The 21,416-nt window shown below is 45.3% G+C and overlaps 1 protein-coding gene across 3 annotated transcripts in view; it reads left to right on the top strand.

The window, feature by feature from the left end:
- STAT2 (signal transducer and activator of transcription 2) overlaps positions 1–21,416 on the top strand; it is a 150,455-nt gene that overhangs the window by 106,623 nt on the left and 22,416 nt on the right. For all 3 annotated transcript variants that reach the window (XM_077297604.1, XM_077297606.1, XM_077297605.1), the window contains 4 exons: positions 9,629–9,712; positions 10,489–10,587; positions 16,393–16,528; positions 21,079–21,128. In XM_077297604.1, coding sequence (XP_077153719.1) covers positions 9,629–9,712; positions 10,489–10,587; positions 16,393–16,528; positions 21,079–21,128 — 369 coding nt within the window. The remainder of the gene's footprint in view (positions 1–9,628; positions 9,713–10,488; positions 10,588–16,392; positions 16,529–21,078; positions 21,129–21,416) is intronic.

The raw sequence follows: 21,416 nt of genomic DNA, 5'->3' as shown, positions 1-21,416 counted from the left end.
CATCTGTCTCTCATTGTGTGCCACCGAAAAGCACTGTGTAATACTGGGCCTTTTTGTTTTTTTGGGGTAAATTCTCCCTTTTCTAAAAAAAAAAATTAGTGGGAGATAAATATTGGCAAGTCTGCCTCCGTGCCATTGCTGTGGGTGGCATCTCTCTCTCATTGTGTGGCACCGAAAAAACCACTGTGTGATACTTGGCCAATTTTTTTTTTTTTTTTTGGCTAAATTCTCCCTTTTCAAAAAAAAATAGTTAGTGGGAGATAAATATTGGCAAGTCTGCCTCCGTGCCATTGCTGTGGGTGGCATCTGTCTGTCATTGTGTGGCACCGAAAACACTGTGTAATACTAGGCCATTTTTATTTTTTTTGTGGGTACATTCTCCCTTTTCCAAAAAAAAAATTAGTGGGAGATAAATATTGGCAAGTCTGCTTGAGTGCTGCTCCTGTGTGTGCCATCTGTCTCAAATTATTGGGGCACAGAAAACCTAGTGTGTAACATTGGGCCTGATTTTCCTTTCAGTGTCAGGCACCTATAAAGGTATATATAAATCCTACAGAAGTTTGAGTTCAAGTTATAAGTTGTTTTACAGTAACAAATAGCGTTACTTTAGTTACGTTTTGCAAACAATGAGGAAGTCTAGTGGAAGAGGTCGTGGCCGTGGGTGGTCATTGTCAGCTGGTAATGATGGTAGTGGTGGTGGAGCATCAGGTGGTCGTGGTAAAAGCAGTACAGCACCCAAGTCTCGAGTTGTTGAGCCAAAAACGTCGTCTGCCTACACAAGGCCTCGAACGCTCTCTTTTCTGGGAGTAGGAAAACCACTTTTTAAGCCGGAGCAGGAGGAACAAGTATTGGCTTTCATTGCTCACTCTGCCTCTAGCTCTTTCGCCTCCTCCTCGGAAAGTGCAAAATGTCAGAGCAGTGCATCATCAGTGGATGCTCCCGGTCAGGAACAAGTCGCTTCCTTGTGTCCTTCACCCAGAACAACAGTGAAGGATGCGTCAGTCGACACAACAGGTTACTCCATGGAGCTCTTTACACATACCGTTCCTGGGTTAGACAGTGAAACAGTTAACAGGCCATGCCCATTAGAAGTTGAATCGGACATGGAGTGCACAGATGCACAGCCACAGCCAGATTACTATGCTGTTCCTTTGACTCAGACCAGTACATTGCCCCCGCAGTGTACTGAGGCAGAATCAAACCCAGTGGAGACTGTGGTGCCCCGTCACGAACTCTATACCACCGGCTTACACGGTGACACAGACGAAGTTGCACACGACATAGAAGAGGAGGTCATAGATGACCCAGTTGTTGACCCCGATTCGCAGCCATTGGGGGAACAGGGTGCAGGTGGCAGTAGTTCAGAAGCGGAGGAGGAGGAGCCGCAGCAGGCATCAACATCACAACAGGTTCCATCTGCCGGGCCCGTATCTGGCCAAAAACGCGTGGCAAAACCAAAACCAGTTGGAGGACAGCGTGGCCATCCGGTTAAAGAAGCTCAGTCTGCAATGCCTGAAAAGGTATCCGATAGTAGAAAGAGTGCAGTCTGGCATTTTTTTAAACAACATCCAAATGATCAGCGCAAAGTCATCTGTCAAAAATGTTCAACTACCTTAAGCAGAGGTCAGAATCTTAAAAGTCTAAATACAAGTTGTATGCATAGACATTTATCCACCATGCATTTGCAAGCCTGGACTAACTACCAAACGTCCCTAAAGGTTGCAGCACCCCGGGCCAATGAAGCTAGTCAGCAACGCTACATCCCTTCCCTCACTGTAAACCCACCATTTCCCGCACCACCTGCAGTATCTGTGCAGCTTTCGTCGCCAGGCCAAAGAAGTCAGGGAATCGCCAGGTTTGCAGTAGGAAACACTGCATGTAGGGCACCGGCAAGAATACCATCTCCAACCCTCTCTCACTCACCCATGTCCACCGGCACCACCGCTAGTTCCACGATCTCCAGCTCTCCAGTCCAACTCACCCTACATGAGACTCTTGTTAGGAAAAGGAAGTACTCATCCTCGCATCCGCGTACACAGGGTTTGAACGCACACATTGCTAGACTAATCTCATTAGAGATGATGCCCTACCGGTTAGTTGAAAGCGAAGCTTTCAAAGCGCTGATGGACTACGCTGTACCACGCTACGAGCTACCCAGTCGGCACTTCTTTTCTAGAAAAGCCATCCCAGCACTCCCAACAGCATGTTAAAGACCGCATCGTCCATGCACTCAGGCAGTCTGTGACTGCAAAAGTGCACCTGACAACAGATGCATGGACCAGTAGGCATGGCCAGGGACGTTACGTGTCCATCACGGCACACTGGGTGAATGTGGTGGATGCAGGGTCCACAGGGGACAGCAATATTGGGACAGTTTTGCCTAGCCCACGGTCAAGGAAAGAGTTGGCTGTAGGCGTTCGCCCCCCTCCTCCTCTTCCTCCTCCTCATGCAGAAGCGAGAGCTCGTCTACACACCGCAGTCGCACATCCACTCCATCCGCAGCTGCCACTGTTGCACACCAGGTGTGCCATTATGGGACAGCTAGTGGCAAGCGTCAGCAGTCTGTATTGGCAATGAAGTGTTTGGGCGACAACAGACACACCGCGGAAGTTCTGTCCGAGTTCTTGCAGAATGAAACTCAGTCATGGCTGGGCACTGTACATCTTGAGGCAGGCAAGGTTGTGAGTGATAACGGAAGGAATTTCATGGCTGCCATAGCCCTTTCCCAACTGAAACACATTCCTTGCCTGGCTCACACCTTAAACCTGGTGGTGCAGTGCTTCCTGAAAAGTTACCCAAGGTTACCCGACCTGCTCCTCAAAGTGCGCAGACTTTGCTCGCATATCCGCCGTTCGCCCGTACACTCCAGCCGTATGCAGAACTATCAGCGGTCTTTGAACCTTCCCCAGCATCGCCTAATCATCGACATTGCAACAAGGTGGAACTCCACACTGCACATGCTTCAGAGACTGTGCGAACAGAGGCGTGCTGTTATGTTTTTGTGGGAGGATACACATACACGGGCAGGCAGTTGGATGGCAGACATGGAGTTGTCAGGTGTGCAGTGGTCGAAGCTACAAGACCTGTGTCAAGTCCTTCAGTGTTTTGAGGAATGCATACGGCTGGTTAGTGCAGACAACGCCATAATAAGCATGAGCATCCCCCTAATGCGTCTGCTGATGCAAAGTTTGACGCACATAAAGGAGCAGGCGTCTGCAGCCGAGGAAGAGGAAACCCTTGATGACAGTCAGCCATTGTCTGGTCAGGGCCGTGTTGAGGACGCGGTAGTGGGCGAAGAGGAGGAGGAGGACGAGGAGGATGATGGGGATGAGTACTTTTTTAATGAGGAAGCTTCTCCTGGGCCAACAGAAATTAGTGGCGTTGCAAGGCCGGGTTTGTTTTTTTAAGGTAGACAAGTGACGTAGATTTGCCTGTAACTGCCCCTCCAACCAGCACAACCGCAGATTTGACAACTGGAACTTTGGCCCACATGGCGGATTATGCCTTACGTATCCTCAAAAGGGACACACGCATTATTAAAATGATGAGCGATGATGATTACTGGTTGGCCTGCATCCTTGACCCTCGCTATAAAGGCAAATTGCTAAATATTATGCCACATGAGAACCTCGAACAAATCTTAGCAACCAAACAAGCTACTCTGGTAGACCGTTTGATTCAGGCATTCCCAGCACACAGCGCCGGTGACGGTTCTCACACAAGCTGCAGGGGGCTACATGGCAGAGGTGTTAGAGGTGCACAGATCAGAAGTGGCGTTGGACAGAGGGGTTTTCTGACCAGGTTGTGGAGTGATTTTGCAATGACCGCAGACAGGACAGGTACTGCAGCATCTATTCAAAGTGACAGGAGACAACATTTGTCCAGTATGGTTACTAACTATTTTTCATCCCTTATCGATGTTCTCCCTCAAGCGTCATTCCCATTTGATTACTGGGCATCCAAATTAGACACCTGGCCTGAATTGGCAGAATATGCATTGCAGGAGCTTGCTTGCCCAGCAGCTAGTGTGCTATCAGAAAGAGTATTCAGTGCTGCTGGTTCAATATTAACCGAAAAAAGGACTCGTCTGGCTACCCAAAATGTGGATGATCTCACCTTCATTAAAATGAACCACTCCTGGATTTCAAATTATTTTGCCCCACCTTTCCCGGCTGACACCTAGCTTTCCTATAAAAAGTGCTTGCTTGTGGACTGGTCTTACTGAGTGTTCCAATCTCTTAATTTGCAGCAGCTGTTTGTCCAGCATACGACAGGTTTACACCTCCCGCAATGTGAAAACTCCCCCCACGGGGCCGTGGTCTCGCCACTTGGCGCAAGCACCCGTTACAGTGCTGTTTGTCTGAAGAGGTGGGTGTGCCCGCTTTTGGTCGACGGCACTGCCACTGGGTCCCTCATAGTACAATGTAGTGTCTCTGGCGGTGGTGGTGCGCACCCAACGTCAGACACACCGTTGTAACATGAGGGGCCCTGGGGCGGTACCGCCGGCCACAGGAGAGTTCCCCCCCCCCCAGCTCAAACTGTGCTCTACCACGTGCAAAATTATCTCGCACAGCTCCACCAATGTTTAGTCTATTCGCTGACATCATTCAATGTCTGGCACTGACAATACCAATTTGTAGACATCTATGATGCTACTTAAAGTAGTCTGGGTGTGTCCTATATTGGCACCATTAAATATTTACTGCCAAATTACTATGTCAGAAACTCAGCAGATGAGCCCACCCCTGTACCTAAGTATGCCACCCTTTTTATTTTTTTTTGTTTGTTTTGCGAGACATTAACATCTATTTATATTTTGGGAGTACTGGGTCAGACACTCCTTGCAATACTCCTCCACTGACCACAATGCTGCCTGCCTGTGTATCCATGTAACCGATGTAAAACTGCCATGAGCCTATTGTTTGTTATTTTAGGCCTTTGATAGCCTGTCTGCGGCCCCTACTTGCATTACTCCTCCACTGACCTCAATGCCTGCCTGTGTATCCATGTAACCGATGTAAAACTGCCATGAGCCTATTGTTTGTTATTTTAGGCCTTTGATAGCCTGTCTGCGGTCCCTACTTGCATTACTCTTCCACTGACCACAATGCTGCCTGCCTGTGTATCCATGTAACCGATGTAAAACTGCCATGAGCCTATTGTTTGTTATTTTAGGCCTTTGATAGCCTGTCTGCGGCCCCTACTTGCATTACTCCTCCACTGACCACAATGCTGCCTGCCTGTGTATCCATGTAACCGATGTAAAACTGCCATGAGCCTATTGTTTGTTATTTTAGGCCTTTGATAGCCTGTCTGCGGCCCCTACTTGCAATACTCCTCCTCCGCTGACCACAAAGCTGCCTGTGTATCCATGTAACCTATTTTAAACTGCCTTGAGCCTATTTTTAGGTATTTTAGGCCTAGTAAGCCTGTCTGCGGTGCCTCCTTGCAATCCTCCTCCACTGACCACAACAATGCTGCCCGTTTACCCCTTGAACCTATTTTACAGTGCATAGAGCCTATTTTTTTATTTTATTTAATATTAATAAAGCCATGAAGGACTACGCTGTACCACGCTATGAGCTACCCAGTTGACAATTCTTTTGCGAGAAAAGCCATCCCACCCCTCCACCAGCATGTAAAAGACCGCATTGTCCATGCACTCTGTCAATCTGTGAGTCCAAAGGTACACCTGACAACAGACACATGGACCTGTAGGCATGGCCACGGAAGGTTACGTGTCCTTTATGGCGCAATGGGTTAATGTCTTGGATGCATGGTCCACACAGGGGACAGCCCGCTAAGTCTGTCTGCAGTCCCTAATTCAAGTTGTCCTCAACTGAATAAAGCTGAGCTTCTACCTTCTGGCTCTCATTAAGGTTTTTTTAAAAAAAAAAAAATTGGTGTTTAGGGCCTACTAACGGTGTCTGCCCCTCCCTGGTGTTGCCCTCAACTGAATACAGCTGAGCTTCTACCTTCTGGCTCTCATTAAGTGCTGTTTTTAAATAAAAAAATGGTGTTTAGGGCCTACTAACGGTGTCTGCCCCTGCCTGGTGTTTGTCCTCAAATGAATACAGCTGAGCTTCAACCTTCTGGCTCTCATTAAGTGCTGTGTTTTTAAAAATTGGTGGTTAGGGCCTACTAACGGTGTCTGACCCTCCCTGGTGTTGCCCTCAACTGAATAAAGCTGATCTTCTACCTTCTGGCTCTCATTAAGTGCTGTGTTTTTAAAAATTGGTGGTTAGGGCCTACTAACGGTGTCTGCCCCTCCCTGGTGTTGACCTCAACTGAATACAGCTGAGCTTCAACCTTCTGGCTTTCGGCCTATAGTATCAGATATTAAACTGCATTTGGCCTTCAACTTTGGTTACGGCCTACTAACGGTGTCTGCCCCTCCCTGGTGTTGCCCTCAACTGAATACAGCTGAGCTTCTACCTTCTGGCTTTTGGCCTATAGTATCAGATATTAAACTGCATTTGTTAATTAAAGAATACTGAAGCACCACTAGAAATAGTGTTGGGGAGCACGCAAAATCAGCTCCCTCTACCCACCCCACGGGCGTAGACCACACAGGATAGCTCCCAACAAAGATAAAGGCAAAAAGGCGGAGCAAAAACATCCACAGCAACATGTTTTTTTAAAAATTGAACAATGTAAAGTTTATTAAATAAATGCAACACAGTAACATCAATATTTAAATTGTAATGAGTGCTCAATGCACTCTGCAGACACAGAGGCAACAATAAGGGGAAATGATGATAGCAACACACAGGGGGGGGAAAGTGGAAAGCACATACAATTGTGCCCTTTCACCCCCTTGAGACACTGGATCACCCAGCCCACAATACCAGTCACCTACAGGGTCCTTCCGGTATCCCCTTTTGAATATAAAACAGAGCTATGGTGCACAAGTGTGCGCCATACTCAATACGGCTTACCCATTGTAGTTGCTCCAAACGGGTTCCCCCTCCTGGTGTGGCTCCCCTGATTTTTAAAAAAACATGTTGCTGTGGATGTTTTTGCTCCACCTTTTTGCCTTTATATTAAACTGCATTTGGCCTACTAGTGTGGTTGGGCCCTTAAAACCGTGTCTGCTGCTCTTGGGTTTGCTACTCCACTAAACAAAGCAATGCCGCCTGTTTAGTCCTGTTACCAATTTTGAACTGCATTTAGCCTACTTTATTCTTTGGCCCTATATCTGTTTCCTCCTCATCCTGCCCATTGCCCAGCCACTGCTAGATGAGTCTGCTGGTACATTGACCTAGACCACTACATTCCCCTTGCACTCTACACAGCCAGAATCTGACCCTGCTGAAAGTAAGGTTCCCCTTCCCGCATGTTATACCACCTTACACAGGGACAAAGAGGAAGGTGCAGATGAAAGTGCAGGTTCCTTCATCAGGTGGGGGGGGGGCATACTCGTTGGCGACGTCACTGGCACAGGGCCCCTCAGAGTACGCAAAAGTGTCGCTGCTGGTGGGAGGCGCCCCCGCCATGCAAACACACCGCCGTACTTTGAGGGGCCCTGTGCCAGTGCCAATGAGTGGGCCCCCCCTGCTTGCTCAGGATCACAGCACTTGCAACGTTGAAATACTTACCTCTCCCTGCTCCACCGCCGTGACGTAGTCCACGTTTCCTGGGCCCACTAAAGGCTTGAACCAGCCCTATCCCCCACAACTTTTGCCAAATGACCCCCAATTTCCTATGCCCAACTATTATTATAAAGTTAATTAAGATTGACAAGCTTCAGAAACAAGAATGGATGTTTTTGCCATTAAAATGGGCACTGTAGGTGTTTTCCTGGCCTCCACTCACTGCCGACTATGCTTCCCCATTGACTTGCATTGAGTTTCGTGTTTCGGTCGATCCCCGACTTTTAGCGATAATCGGCCGACTGCACTCGACTCGACTCTGGACAAAGTCGGGTTTCACAAAACCCGACTCGATCTTAAAAAAATGAAAGTCGCTCAACCCTAGAGGTGAACTCTCCTCTGCACCATGAGACTTTCTCATGGTGCTAGCGGGGATATCACCGAGGTCACCACAGTTCAGCCCGGTTGGTAATGCAGCCTCAGTGACCGGCAGTAACCTCGATGACGTCACCGCTAGTCAATGATGCTGCACTCGCATAAGTTCAGTCACCAGTGATTCTCAGCCTAGACTGTCGCATCTTGGCACCGTCCAGGTTGAAAACTGTTTATCCCCCAGACATGGATTACGGTGTGGGACAGAATGATGGGCAGGTGAGGGATATTGTTTTATTTTTGCTGTATTACAGAAGTCGAGGGCTTAAGTGGAATGGGTATTAGGGGAGGATAACTCTGTTTTGTTATTTTTAAATAAAAAAAGTTAAACTGTCTTTTGTTCGATTTCAAATAAAAGACTTTATGTTGTCTGTGTCTTCATTTACCATATAACTATTGGATTAGTAATGGATAGTTGTCTAATAGAAGCCTCTCCATTATTAATCCATGGGCTTGATGTCACCTGACAATATCAACCCCACTTGCCAACGCTACAGGGCAAGTGGGAAGAGCCTGGCAAAGTGCCAGAATTGGCGCAGCTAACAGATGCGCCTTTTTCTGGGAAGCTGCCTGCTGCTATTTTTAAGGTTGGGGTGGGGGCAATATCCATGGCCTCTTACTAGCCTGAGCATACCAGCCACCAGCTGTCTGCTTTAGCAAGGCTGGTTGTCAAAAACTGGGGGGACCCCACATCGTTTTTAAGAATTATTTAAATGATTAAAAAAATACGGTGTGGGGACCACTCTATTCTTGATAACCAACCTTGCTGACAGCGGAAGGTTGCAGCCCCCAGCTGTCAGTTTTGTCTAGTTGGTTATCAAAAATACAGGTGAACCTATGCTTGTTTTTTTTAAATTTATTTAATACTCCCATTAGCCGCTCCTGCTCTCGCTGTTACAGGCGGTGACTGATGGGAGCAGTAGTCTCCTCAGCTGACGCCAGTGACTGGAGGTAAACTTTATACCTCCGATCACAGCGCAACTGTCTGACTGGCGGTGATGATTTTACCGCCGATCAGAAGCGGTGTTTGCCACGCTGTAATGCATATCACAGTGTGGCAAACACTAGATGTTCGGGCCCCCAATTCAAGAGAATGGGGTCCGGGTACCCGAATCCAAATTTTTTTAAACTCTTCGGCCGGACCTGAACATCCAGTTTTCCGCCCATCTCTAGTTAGGACTCATTTAGATGTCAACTTTTTTCACGTACAAGAAAAATCACTGTCAGATTTCCATCAGGGTTTATTCGCTGTCAGTCTTTATCATTAGAATTTCATCAGTTTTTCTTGTATGCAAAGAAACTGCAAAACTGATGCAGATTTCTCAAGCTTCTCCGATCAATGTAAAACAGACAGCACATGGTTGGCATCATTGTGCGGTTTTGATTATTTTTATTTTTTTTTTCACGAACCCATATGCTTACATTGGCAAAATTGGATATGTCTCCCTGTTTTGGTGCAAAACACTCGGTCAGCAAAACTATGCGGAAATGTGAACAGCCCAATAGACTATATAGGTACAGGTTCTATTTGTGATAGCCACAAAAAAACTGATGTTTTCATGAGCCCTTTTCCTTCTTTTTTTTTTTTTTTTTTTTTCCTTTAGGGCTCGCTGAGTGTTATTGAGGAGCTTCATGTCATTACCTTAAAGACTCAGTTCAACCATGATGGAGAGAGTTTGAATATTGAGGTACGTTATGGGCCAATCTGCTAACTCAATTAAGAATTAACTACCGTATTTTCTGCTGTATAAGACGACTGGGCATATAAGACAACCCCCAACTTTTCCATATAAAATATGGAATTTGGGATATACTCTCCATATAAGACGAGGGTCATCTTATACGCCCAGTCATCTTATACGGCGTGTGCGGTGCGTATGGTACCCAGGCTCTGGAGGAGAGGAGACTCTCCTTCAGGCCCTGGGATCCATATTCATGTGAAAAATAAAAACCGCTGAGAGCCATTTTTTATTTTTATTCTATTTTTTTTTACATGAATATGGATCCCAGGGCCTGAAGGAGAGTCTCCTCTCCTTCAGACCCTGGGAACCATCCAGGATCGCTCCCTGCACACGCCGTACCCGGCGTATAAGACGACCCACGACTTTTGAGACGATTTTCAGGAGTTAAAAAGTCATCTTATACGCCGGAAAATACGGTAAATCAATTTGAGGAAAAGGTGAGATAGAAAATGACACAATGTCCATCTCTACCAGTATCGAAATATGTTCTGATTAGTTTGGTGAATGTGAATGTAGCCTTGTTTTGTTGCACTTTCGTCCTTAGCAGTTTATGTAGTGGTGAGGTTGCGCTGTGCAGCAGATCTTTAGAGTAATCATCAGAATACAGTGATCTTCAGTCATCTTATTCATGCCATACTTAGAAGTCTTATGTCAGGATGTGATTGTTTCTTCCCTTTTTCACACAAATTTCAATATTAATGTCTCTAGCGTGTCTCTCATAGGTGACCACTTTGCCCTTTGTTGTGATCTCCAACCCCACTCAGTTTGTGCGAGCATGGGCATCGGTGTTGTGGTTCAACTTACTCAGCCCTAACCCTGAGGTAAGTGTTTGTGTCTTAGTATATGCACACCACCAACTAAATTGTTCTCCAGCACTCAAACATTGTGTTCCATAATGGAGAATTCCTGCAGCATGCAAAGTACATGTGGACTTTTTATTAGGAGGACATTAACTTACAGGGGTTATCTGACCCATCGCAGCCCTGTCTATATGCTTTATAATGGGGTGCATAGATGACGTATCCTCCTCCCTTCATTGAAGGGGTTGACTAGGCTTGGATCTCAGGATTCTCCGGTGCCGGGAGCAGGTGGTCATGTGATTATTAGTATGCGATTTGTATACTTCGTCCACATTTCACCTAGATGTTTCCAGGCTGCATACGTCCAGTGAGCATGTGATTGCATGTATGCAAAAAATGTTTTCCTTTGGTTTTTGTGCATTTTTTGCTGTGGTTTTGGCATGCTAGATTTGTCTCTTGTGCATGTTGATAAAGCTGAGTGGTTTAAAAAAAAAAGTCCTATTCTATAGAATCAGGTTTTTGTACAAAAAAACACAGCAAAACCTGATACCTGCATTTTTGGTGCATTTTTTTCACCACCCAATCATTTCAATGGGTGAAAAACGCTGAAAGAAGTGACATGCTCCATTGTGCAAAAAACCATGCAAGGCCCAAAATACTGATGAGGAAAAAAAACAGGGTGCGCATGAGATTTCTGAAATCTCATTGACTTTTCTGGTACTGTAAAACGCAATTTTTGCATAAAAACACATTAAAAGAAGTTGCAAAAACACCTAGTGTGAACTTAACCTAAGAAAGGAATATTTTCCCCTCATCTGCCAATCACAGTGGGGAGCTCCTGAATTGTATGTGCATTTCCCCTTCATTTGGGTGAACACTATGCATTAGGGCTCATACTCATATGTGAGAAAAAAAACGGTCCGTAATCTGGACCAAAAAAAACAGACGAGTGACACGCGAGTACAATGCGATTTTCACACCTAGCATCCGATTTACATCCAAGTGCATTGCGATTGCTATCCGATTGCAATGCGATTTTAACATGAGCTTTTGCATACAGCAGTTCTCTGTCATTTACACATTTTTTTTAAAGGAAATATTCGTAAAAACACATCTATAATATAACACTGGGAGCGTCACTCTGTCCATTCCCTTTATAGACTGCGCACACGCAAAGTCCTGAGCAGTCTGGACCCCACAGAGTGACGCAGCCCAGGAGATCGCAGTATGCATAAGCACTGAATGCATACCGCGATCTCCGACAGAGAAGCAGGGACCCTGCCAGGAGGAGTATGCTATATTCACCTGTCCCCGTTCCACCACTGCGCGCCGCTCTGTCTTCCGGGTCCTCTGCCTATGACGTTCAGGTCAGAGGGCGTGATAACGTGTTAGTGCGCACCCTCTGACTGAACAGTCACAGCCAGAGGACCCGGAAGACGGAGCGGTGCGCAGCGGTGAAACGGGGACAGGTGAATATAGCAAGTGCCGGTGGCCTGATCCAGCGGCGACTCCGGCACCTGACCCCCATAGTGCGCCGGGGTCCCCGCCTTCTCAGACCTCCGGCACTCGGCGCCCAGCGATGATAGGTGAGTGTCTTTTTTTTTTTTTTTTTTTTTAATTGCAGCAGCATACGGGGCATATTATACTATTGAGCATCTTATGGGGGCCATCAGCCTTTATGGAGCAGCGTACGAGGCATATGGATGGGAGCAGCACATGACCGGATGAGGGAGCAGTACATTACAGAATGGGGGCGCATGATGGGAGCAGCACATTACAAAATGGGGGTGCAGGATGGGTGCAGCACATTACAAAATAGGGGGCACAGAATGGGAGCACCACATGACAGAATGGGGGTGCAGGATGAGAGCAGCACATAACAGAATGGGGTCTCAGGATGGTAGCAGCACATGACAGAATGGGGGCTCAGGATGGGAGCAGCACATGACAAGATAGGGGCACATGATGGGAGCAGCACATGACAGGATGGGGTGCCGAATGGGTGCAGCACATTACAGAATGGTGGCGCAGCATGGGAGCAGCACATGACAGGACGGGGGTGCAGGATGGGAGCAGAACATGACAGAATGGGGCGCAGGATGGGAGCAGCCATGACAGAACGGGGGCGCAGGATGGGAGCATCACATTATAGAACGTGGGGCGCAGGATGGGAGCAGCACATTACAGAATGGGGGCGCAGCATGGGAGCAGCACATGACAGGATGGGGCGCATGATGGGAGCAGCACATGACAGGAAGGGGGTGCAGGATGGGAGCAGCACATGACAGGATGGGGGCGCATGATGGGAACAGCACGTTGCAGGATGGGCGCGCAGGATGGGAGCAGCACATGACAGGATGGGCGCGCAGGATGGGAGCAGCACATGACAAAATGGGGGAGCAGGATGGGAGCAGTACATAACAGGATGGGGGCGCAGGATGGGAGCAGCACGACCGGATGGGGGCGCAGGATGGGAGCAGTACATGACAGCATGGGAATGCAGGATGGACAGGATAGAAGAGATGGATTACATACAGTAAATACATATAGAATAGGTAGATATATAGATGTCTGTGACAAATACAATTACAGTACATGTATTTAATTTAATTAAAGGTTTTTTTACGGGGAAAAATGGTGTGGGCGCCAGCACAATTTTCAAAACCAGACTTTGGCTGTCCCTCTGCTGGTCGCTAAAATTGTGCGGCAGCCCACGCCGTTTTTTTCTGTAAAATAATCTTTTATTAGCCCTCGGTCAGAGGCAATATGTTTCATAACGAGTTTAGGGGCATTGCGCCTGTCCGGCGCAGGCTAGAAAATTGGCTATATTTTCCTTTTTTAAAAATGTAAATGCTCTAAAAGTGATCAGTTACCTTAATAGGAATGTAATAAATGAGAATACACATAATCAGGTGGGAAAAAAAAAGTTTATTAAACAGAAAAGTAATATGTTTCTATGTCTTGAGCATCCTCCTCACTCTCTCCATCTTGATCTGTGTCAGACACGTCTGGACATTCTTCCACATCATCTTCTGAAGCAATGTCACTTTCTTCCCCTAAATCTTCTAGCTGTAAGGGGTCTGTCTCATCATCAAGCAGTATATTTTGCACTTGCTCAACATGAAGGGCATTTGACAAGTCAAATATTCTCCTCGCCATTTCAGAAGAAAAGCTGAAGCAAGAGCGAGAATATGTGTTAGGGCGCAATGTGCCTGAGAAGCACACTCTTATTTCTAACAAAACCTTCTATGACAAATCCACAAATTTAGCACTAGCTATTCATAAAACAAGCTAAAAAAAACAATTGGGATGAATAAAAACATCAAATTCTAACCGTCGAAGGTGTGACGCATTAAGGGGCAATGAGCTGGAGAAGCTAAAACACTGATATCTGATCTCCTGCAGCTCTGCAGCACAAGAGGCTTCTCAGGTCTCACACAGCAAAGTAAAGGTACCGTCACACTAAGCGACGCTGCAGCGATAGCGACAACGATGCCGATCGCTGCAGCGTCGCTGTTTGATCGCTGGGGAGCTGTCACACAGACCGCTCTCCAGCGACCAACGATGCCGAGGTCCCCGGGTAACTAGGGTAAACGTCGGATTGCTAAGCGCAGGGCCGCGCTTAGTAACCCGATGTTTACCGTGGTTACCAGCGTAAAATGTAAAAAAAACAAACAGTACATACTTACATTCGTGTCCCCTGCCGTCCGCTTCCTGCACTGACTGAGGGTGTTTCCCAGACAAACCACTGAAAATAGAGAAATGAAACTAAGTGAGCTGTGCCTGTCAGATCAGTTGCCCCTGACGGAGGGTTAAATACATGTCCAGTAATTTGCACACACACTGTACTAATTGTATTTGTCACTGACATCTATGTATCTACCTATTCTATATGTATTTACTGTATGTAATCCATCTCTTCTATCCTGTCGGCTCGTGCAGTGATTTTACATAAGCCGGCAGATGCATTAAGATGAATTACCGGCCTTTCCGCTATTTTAGTGTGCAACATAATATAAATAAATATATACATATATATCTATATCATGTATGTAATATGTATTTATATGTATGTGTATGTGTGTGTGTGTGTGTGTGTATGTATATATATATATATATATATATATATATATATATATATATATATATATATATATATATATATATATATATATATATAACCTGTCAGTGTGATTTTAAAAGGACTCCGTTGCGTAACATTTTTTTTTTTTTTTTTCTTCTCGCATCCATTGACTTGCATTGGCGAGTCTCATCTGAGATACGCAGCAAATCGCAGCATGCTGTGATTTTTTTTTTTTTTCTTGTCAGTTCGATTTCAGCTGAGAAAAAAAATCCCAGATGAGATGTAGCTCATTGAATAACATTGGTCAGAGTGCAATCCCATTTTATTTATTTTTTTCTCGGATTGCATTCGTCCGTTTTTCTCGCAAATGAGTATGTGCTCTTACTCGCCTTCCCCTTTGTGGGTGATAACAGAAACATTGTTGCCTGATCCCCCTACAAGCAGCAATGCACATTATCATCATCTTCTTTAGGTGGGACACACTAGCCAACAGGATTATTCAAAATGGGCAACCCCTAAAACTAGGGAAATGGGAAATGTATTTTTTTTTTTTTTTAGCATAAAATACAATTGAACGGTTTGATTGCCTTGTTATTTTAACCCTGTAGTTGCACATATATTAAAGGGGTATTCTCAAGTTTACAAGTCATCCACTAAATAGAGGATACTTTCCTAATTTCTGATGTTACAACCTCTGGGACCCCACAGATCCAGACAACAGGGGCTTTGAAAAAGTTTGTCTGAATGGAGTATTGGTCGATCATGCAAATTGTCGCTTCCTAAATTCTTAATGAGGCCCCTGATGATATCCGAATGCTGCTTTGGGCTGGTCTTTGCCACTCCCATAATTTTTAATGGACCACCACTCTATTAGAGGGAATCTGTCACCTACTTTTTCATATATAAGCTTCGTCCATCGCCATTAGGGGCTTATCTACAGCATTCTGTAATGCTGTAGGTAAGCCCCCGATGTAACCTGAAAGATAAGAAAAACAAGTTATATTACACTCACCTGGGGGGGGTCCGGTGCTGTCCTGTCCGATGGGCGTTGTGGTCTGGGTCCGGCGCCTCCCATCTTCATGCAATGGCGTCCTCTTCCTTGCTTCCTGTTGTGGCTCCGGCGCAGGCATACTTTATCTGCCCTGTTGATGGCAGCGTAAAGTACTGCAGTGCGCAGGTGTCGGGAAAGGTCAGAGAGGCCCAGCACCTGCGCACTGCAGTACTTTGCTCTGCCCTCAACAGGGCGGACAAAGTACGCCTGCGCCGGAGCCGCAACAGGAAGCAAGGAAGAGGACGTCATCGCATGAAGATGGGAGGCGCCGGACCCCGACACCCATCAGACCGCACTGGACCCCCCCAGGTGAGTATAATTTAACTTGTTTTTCTTATCTTTCAGGTTACATCGGGGGCTTATCTACTGCATTACAGAATGCTGTAGATACGCCTCTGAAGGCGGTGACCGCAGGTTATATACGAATTAGTAGGTGACAGATTCCCTTTAACAGAGCCCCTGTTATGTGGTTTGGTGGAGGTTTCAGTAGTCAACTTCCCGATTGTTGGGGGTCCATCTCATATTGCAAAGATGAAGGATACCTTAAAAACTTGAGATTTCCCCTTTAGTTCTGCTGTATTATTAGCCACCTTAAAATCACAATGCGAAATAATGGGCTCTATTGATTTTGTGTGGGGTTTTTTTTTGCTTGTTTTGTTTGTTTGTTTGTTTGTTTTTTGTTTTTTTTTAGGATGTGTGTTTTTTCGTCAATCCTCCTGCCGCTCCTTGGTTTCTGATAGCAGATGCTCTAAGTTGGCAGTTCTCCTGCTGTACAAATCGTGGTCTGAACAACGACCAGCTGCAAATGCTGGGGAAGAAGCTCTGTGGTATGGCTTTTATTTTACTCATGCTGGGTTACTCCTTATTATTGTTGTTGGTTATTTCACCTATGAAGTATTTCTTCTTGGGTTTATCAGCAGGGCTATGGAGTCGGTAAGCCAAACCTCCGAGTCCTCAATTTCCATGACACCTACTCCACCAAAATGGACTCCGACTCCACAGCCCTAATTTTCAGACCTGTCCAGACCATTCGGGAATACAGTGTGCCGTCTATTTTCATACAAATACGACTATTAGAGTTGCTCCCTGTTTTCTTTGGAGTGGAGACAAGTCAGTATAATTAAAGGGGGATATCCGACTATTAGAGCTGTAAGGGTGGGCCAAGGCAGTAGTCATGGCTGAGTCACACCCTGGCCTCCCCTCACAATACAATAATGTTTATCATTCTGCATACCGGTGTTCTGGGTCACCGTGCTGTCATGGTCCACCCTGGGCTACCGGAGGCTCTTTGTAGACGGTATCGCACAAAGTGAGACACAGTCCAGCTCAACTTTAACAGCAACAGCTTTACTTGGTTCTGTACATAGCATATCCACATTCTTTACAGCATCAACATGAGGTTTCACAACGTGCAACTCCTCTTTTGTCCCTGTCCTTCTCTCTGTTACTAAGCTCGCTTCCGGGATGGGGACCGTACCTTTCGATCCCTCAGCATCTTCTCTGTTCAGCCCTAGTCCGTTTGGAGACTCCCTGCCTCAGCCGTTTCGCATCGGTTCTGAGGGCATCGACCCACGCAATAAGCTGCCACATGATGAGCGACCTGCCCGTACTGCTTAGCCTTTTCTAGCAACTGCAGTCCCACTAGTACTACTGCACCGCTAGCACTGTTGCTGTTACTCCTACTAATGAGGTCCTGGCCAGGAATACTATATGGCTGGGCCTTATATTTCAGTGTTGCGTGACAAGGTGTCGCCCGGGGCTAGTTAGCCCAAGTGAGCTGCACGGGCGCCCTGGGTCCAACTGGATCTATAAGGAAGTCCTTCCTGCCTTATCCACTGCGCCCCTCCTATTTTAACTATTTACAACGCTACAACTACACCTATAGTGTACCCCATCTTGTGGCTAACTTTGGGTACTAAACTCACCCTACCAGTATAATGACATTACACATATATATTACATGGATATACAATGTATATACATACAGCAGCAATAAATACAGCCGAAACATAACTTAAGGGGTTAGTGAGAGATGATGGACTTTACAACCCCTTAAGCTACGTTCACATTTGAGTTGGGTGCAGCGTCGTCGACGGATACCAACGCATGCGTCATGCTCCCCTATCTTTAACATAGGGGCCGCATGGACATGTGCCGGTATACGTTGTAATGCGTTTTACGACGCATGCGTCATATTGACGCACAAGACAGGGCGGAGAGGACGCTTTTGTAGCGTTTTCCCTGCGCCGAAATTCCTGATCTTTACTATCTTATGACAACGCATGCGTCGCAAAACGCTGCGTTGTGTACATGCGTTGTTGGTTGCGTCGCCGACGCTGCGGCCAACAACGCAAATGTGAACGTAGCCTTACAGAGCCTTGTTTGTGGCAACTCCTGTGACAGTAAGCTGTTTTCCATTTTCCAACTGTTGGAAAATGTAGGCGCATCATTTTTGTAGAACTTCTAATCATAGAAATTAAAGTACCACTTCAGCATTGTTTTTTTATTTCAGCGCTGGAGTGGTGCCATTAATGTACGTTCTTTGATTCTAGTACTATACTTACCAGCCGCCATCTTCTGCTTTTCCTGGCGCCGCTCCAGTTCCGATCTTCCATCATGTGACCACAACTTCTGACTGACTCTCAGTATAAATCTATTAGATCTCTGTTCTGGTCTCATTCTGGCTCTCATAGACTTACATTGAGTTGCGACTTCAAAATCGTCCAGCAATCTGTATGAACTGGTCACAGTCTGCATGAGGCTAACTGAAACGGCACGGATAACAGATGAAGTTGGTGGCTGGTAAGTACAATACTAGGGGCAGGGAACTTGGTTTAGTTGCTTCACTCCAGTAGTAAAGTAAAAAAAAATTAGGAAGTGGTGCTTTAAGACCTTGTTGGTACATCCATTTCATTACAATGATCTATTGCTGCTAATCAAAACTTTCAAGAAATGAACATGATGTTTTTAGTACACGTACACTCACATTCATTTACTTACAATAATTGCAGTAGAGGAGTAATGCAGATTGTCTAATGGCGGCCATATAACACATAGCCATATCAAGACCTTCAGAGTGAAAGTCACAGTTTTGTAGACTAGGAAGACTCTTTCCGACATCCATATGCCCTAATAATCTGTCATTAGACACTTTTTTTTTTTGTTTTTTTTTCAACTCCGCAGTGAAAAATCTGCTCCATATAAACCTCAGAGAGCATTCCCACCACGTGAGCTGCTTTGCAGGGCGCTCACAATGAAATGGGGGTGTTTTGGGGTTTAAATGTGAAATACGCATCGAAAGCCTTGTGCAAATTAGGTTGTGTAGAAGAAACTTTGGTCTTGTCCATTTCAGTCACCAAATGATCAGTCTAGAATACAGTGAAGCGAGGGAGGTGGGGGCTGCGGCTGCAGATTTCCACTAAGATTTTCAATGAAATGACATCGTAAGCGTTATCTGATCGCCTCTGTCTACACTGTGCATCACACCAGGTGAGCCATCTTGTCAGAATCATTTGAGAACTACAGAAACCAACAGAATGAAGGAAAATGACCCTTTAAGGGGTTTTCCCATAAACAAAGTACATTTGAATTAATAGATTTTGGAATAGAAATAAAGCACTTGAATTGGATGTGTTAAAAAGACAATGTACCTGTGCTGAGATAATCTTATAAATGTGCCCCTGCTGTGTACTGTGTAATGGCTGTGTCTAACCGTGCAGGGACATGGTCTGATCATACCACAGCTCCTGGGCAGGGGAGGAAGCAAAAGAGAGTATACAGACATTACAGCACAGGATCACAGCTTATTTTGTGAGGCAAAACTTTTCCCTTCCTGTTTTTAAACAATGCTTTACCTCAAAGAAAGAATTATCTGTAATCCCATGCTGTAAGGTCTGTATACTCTTTTGTTTCCTCCCCTGCCCAGGAGCTGTGTTATGATCAGACCATGTCCCTGTACAATCAGACACAGCCATTACACAGTACACAGCAGGGGCACATTTATAAGATTATCTCAGCACAGGAACATTGTTTTTAAACACATCCAATTTTGGAACCTATTAGTTTTGAACAGCTGACATGTGCCCCTAACAGCCGCGGGTGGAATTGTGTTCCACCCGTGGCTGTTAACCGATTAAATGCCGCTGTGAATCTCTGAAAGTGGCATTTAATGTGATCACGCCAGAAGTGCATCCCTAATCCCGCCTATCCACGCCCGTGTCACATGACTTGGGTCGCCAATGGGTTGGCATGACAGGAGACCCTTGTGGTTATCATTACCATTGGTCAGCACTCATAGCAAGTGAGCATTTCTGTTACACACAGGCGATCTGATAATCACCTGTGCAGCAGAGGCGATCAGACAACTGCAGCTTCTAGCCTCCCATGGAGACTATTGAAGGATGCAAAAAGTAAAAAAAAAAATGTTTTTAAAGATCTAAAAAAATAAAAGTTCAAATAACCCTCCCATTCGCCCCATTCAAAATAAAAACAAGTTTAAAAAAATTAATAGCCGAGTTCAGAAACACCCGATCTATGAAGCAATAAAAGTCAATATAGAATTACGGTTTTTGTCGCCGCAACATTGCATTCAAATGCAATAACGGTCGAGAAAAAGATTGTATCCACACCAAAATGGTATCATTAAAAACGTCAGCTCGGCACACAAAAAAATAGGCCCTTGCCCAGCCCCAGATCATGAAAAATGGCGACGCTACAGGTCTCGGAAAGTTACGCTTTTTTTTGTTAACAAACTTTGTTTTTGTTTTTTGTATTTCAATGGTGAAAAAAAAAATCCAATCTACTGTATATGTTTGGTATCTACGAACTCGTAAGCACCTGGAGAATCATAGTGGCAGGGCAGTTTTAGCATTTGGTGAACATGGTAAAAAAAAATCAAAACAGTTGTGGAATTGCACTTTTTTTTTTCAATTCCGCTGCTCTTGGATTTTTTTTTCCTGTTTTCAAGTACAAGATATGGTAAAACCAACGGTGTCGTTCAAAAGCACAGCTTTTCCCGCAAAAACAAGCCCTCATATTGACTGAAAAATGAAAAAGTTGCGGTTCTGGGAAGAAGGGGAGCGAAAAACCGAAGCACAAAAAAGGGTTGTGGCGTGAAGGGGTTAAGTATGTAGGCTAGACACAAAACTACCAGGTACCACATCTGTTGTCTTCTAACAAAGGGTACATGATAAAAGATCAAATCTTGTATGATGGATTGTGGTTTTATTTTGCATATTTAATTATACTACTGTATTTATATGAAATATTTGAGGTGACAAGAAGTTTCTACTTTTTTTGGTCTTGTTTAAGTTACTTCCCCTCTTACAGGTCAGTTAAACAGATCTTTCTAACAGATATTGTATTTTATTTTTGCAAGGGTCAGTACCAAATCAGGACAGTACAGTGCCGTGGAGCAACTTCTCAAAGGTAAAGAAAAAAACAAATGGGCTGAAATAAAATAAAAAAATAAAGTGTGTGTATATATGTGTGTGTGTATGTTGAAAAAGAGGGACCGCACCAGAAAAAATACCTTAAAGCGTGCACGCTTCCCTGACCAGCATTCCAATGACCTTTCAGACAGTAAACTAAAGGGGAAACAGCACAAAAATATGTGAAAAAGAGGACTTTAATGCCCTGTGGCGTGGCAACTTTTCGGATAAAACAAATCCTTTCTCTTTGGTGGTCCAAAAGTAGGTGGACAGTAAATAATAACAT

The sequence above is a fragment of the Ranitomeya variabilis genome, chromosome 3 (assembly GCF_051348905.1).
Source record: "Ranitomeya variabilis isolate aRanVar5 chromosome 3, aRanVar5.hap1, whole genome shotgun sequence".
NCBI classification, from domain to species: domain Eukaryota; kingdom Metazoa; phylum Chordata; class Amphibia; order Anura; family Dendrobatidae; genus Ranitomeya; species Ranitomeya variabilis.
The sequence above is the reverse complement of the archived record's forward strand: the minus strand, read 5'-3'. Positions and strand labels throughout refer to the sequence as shown.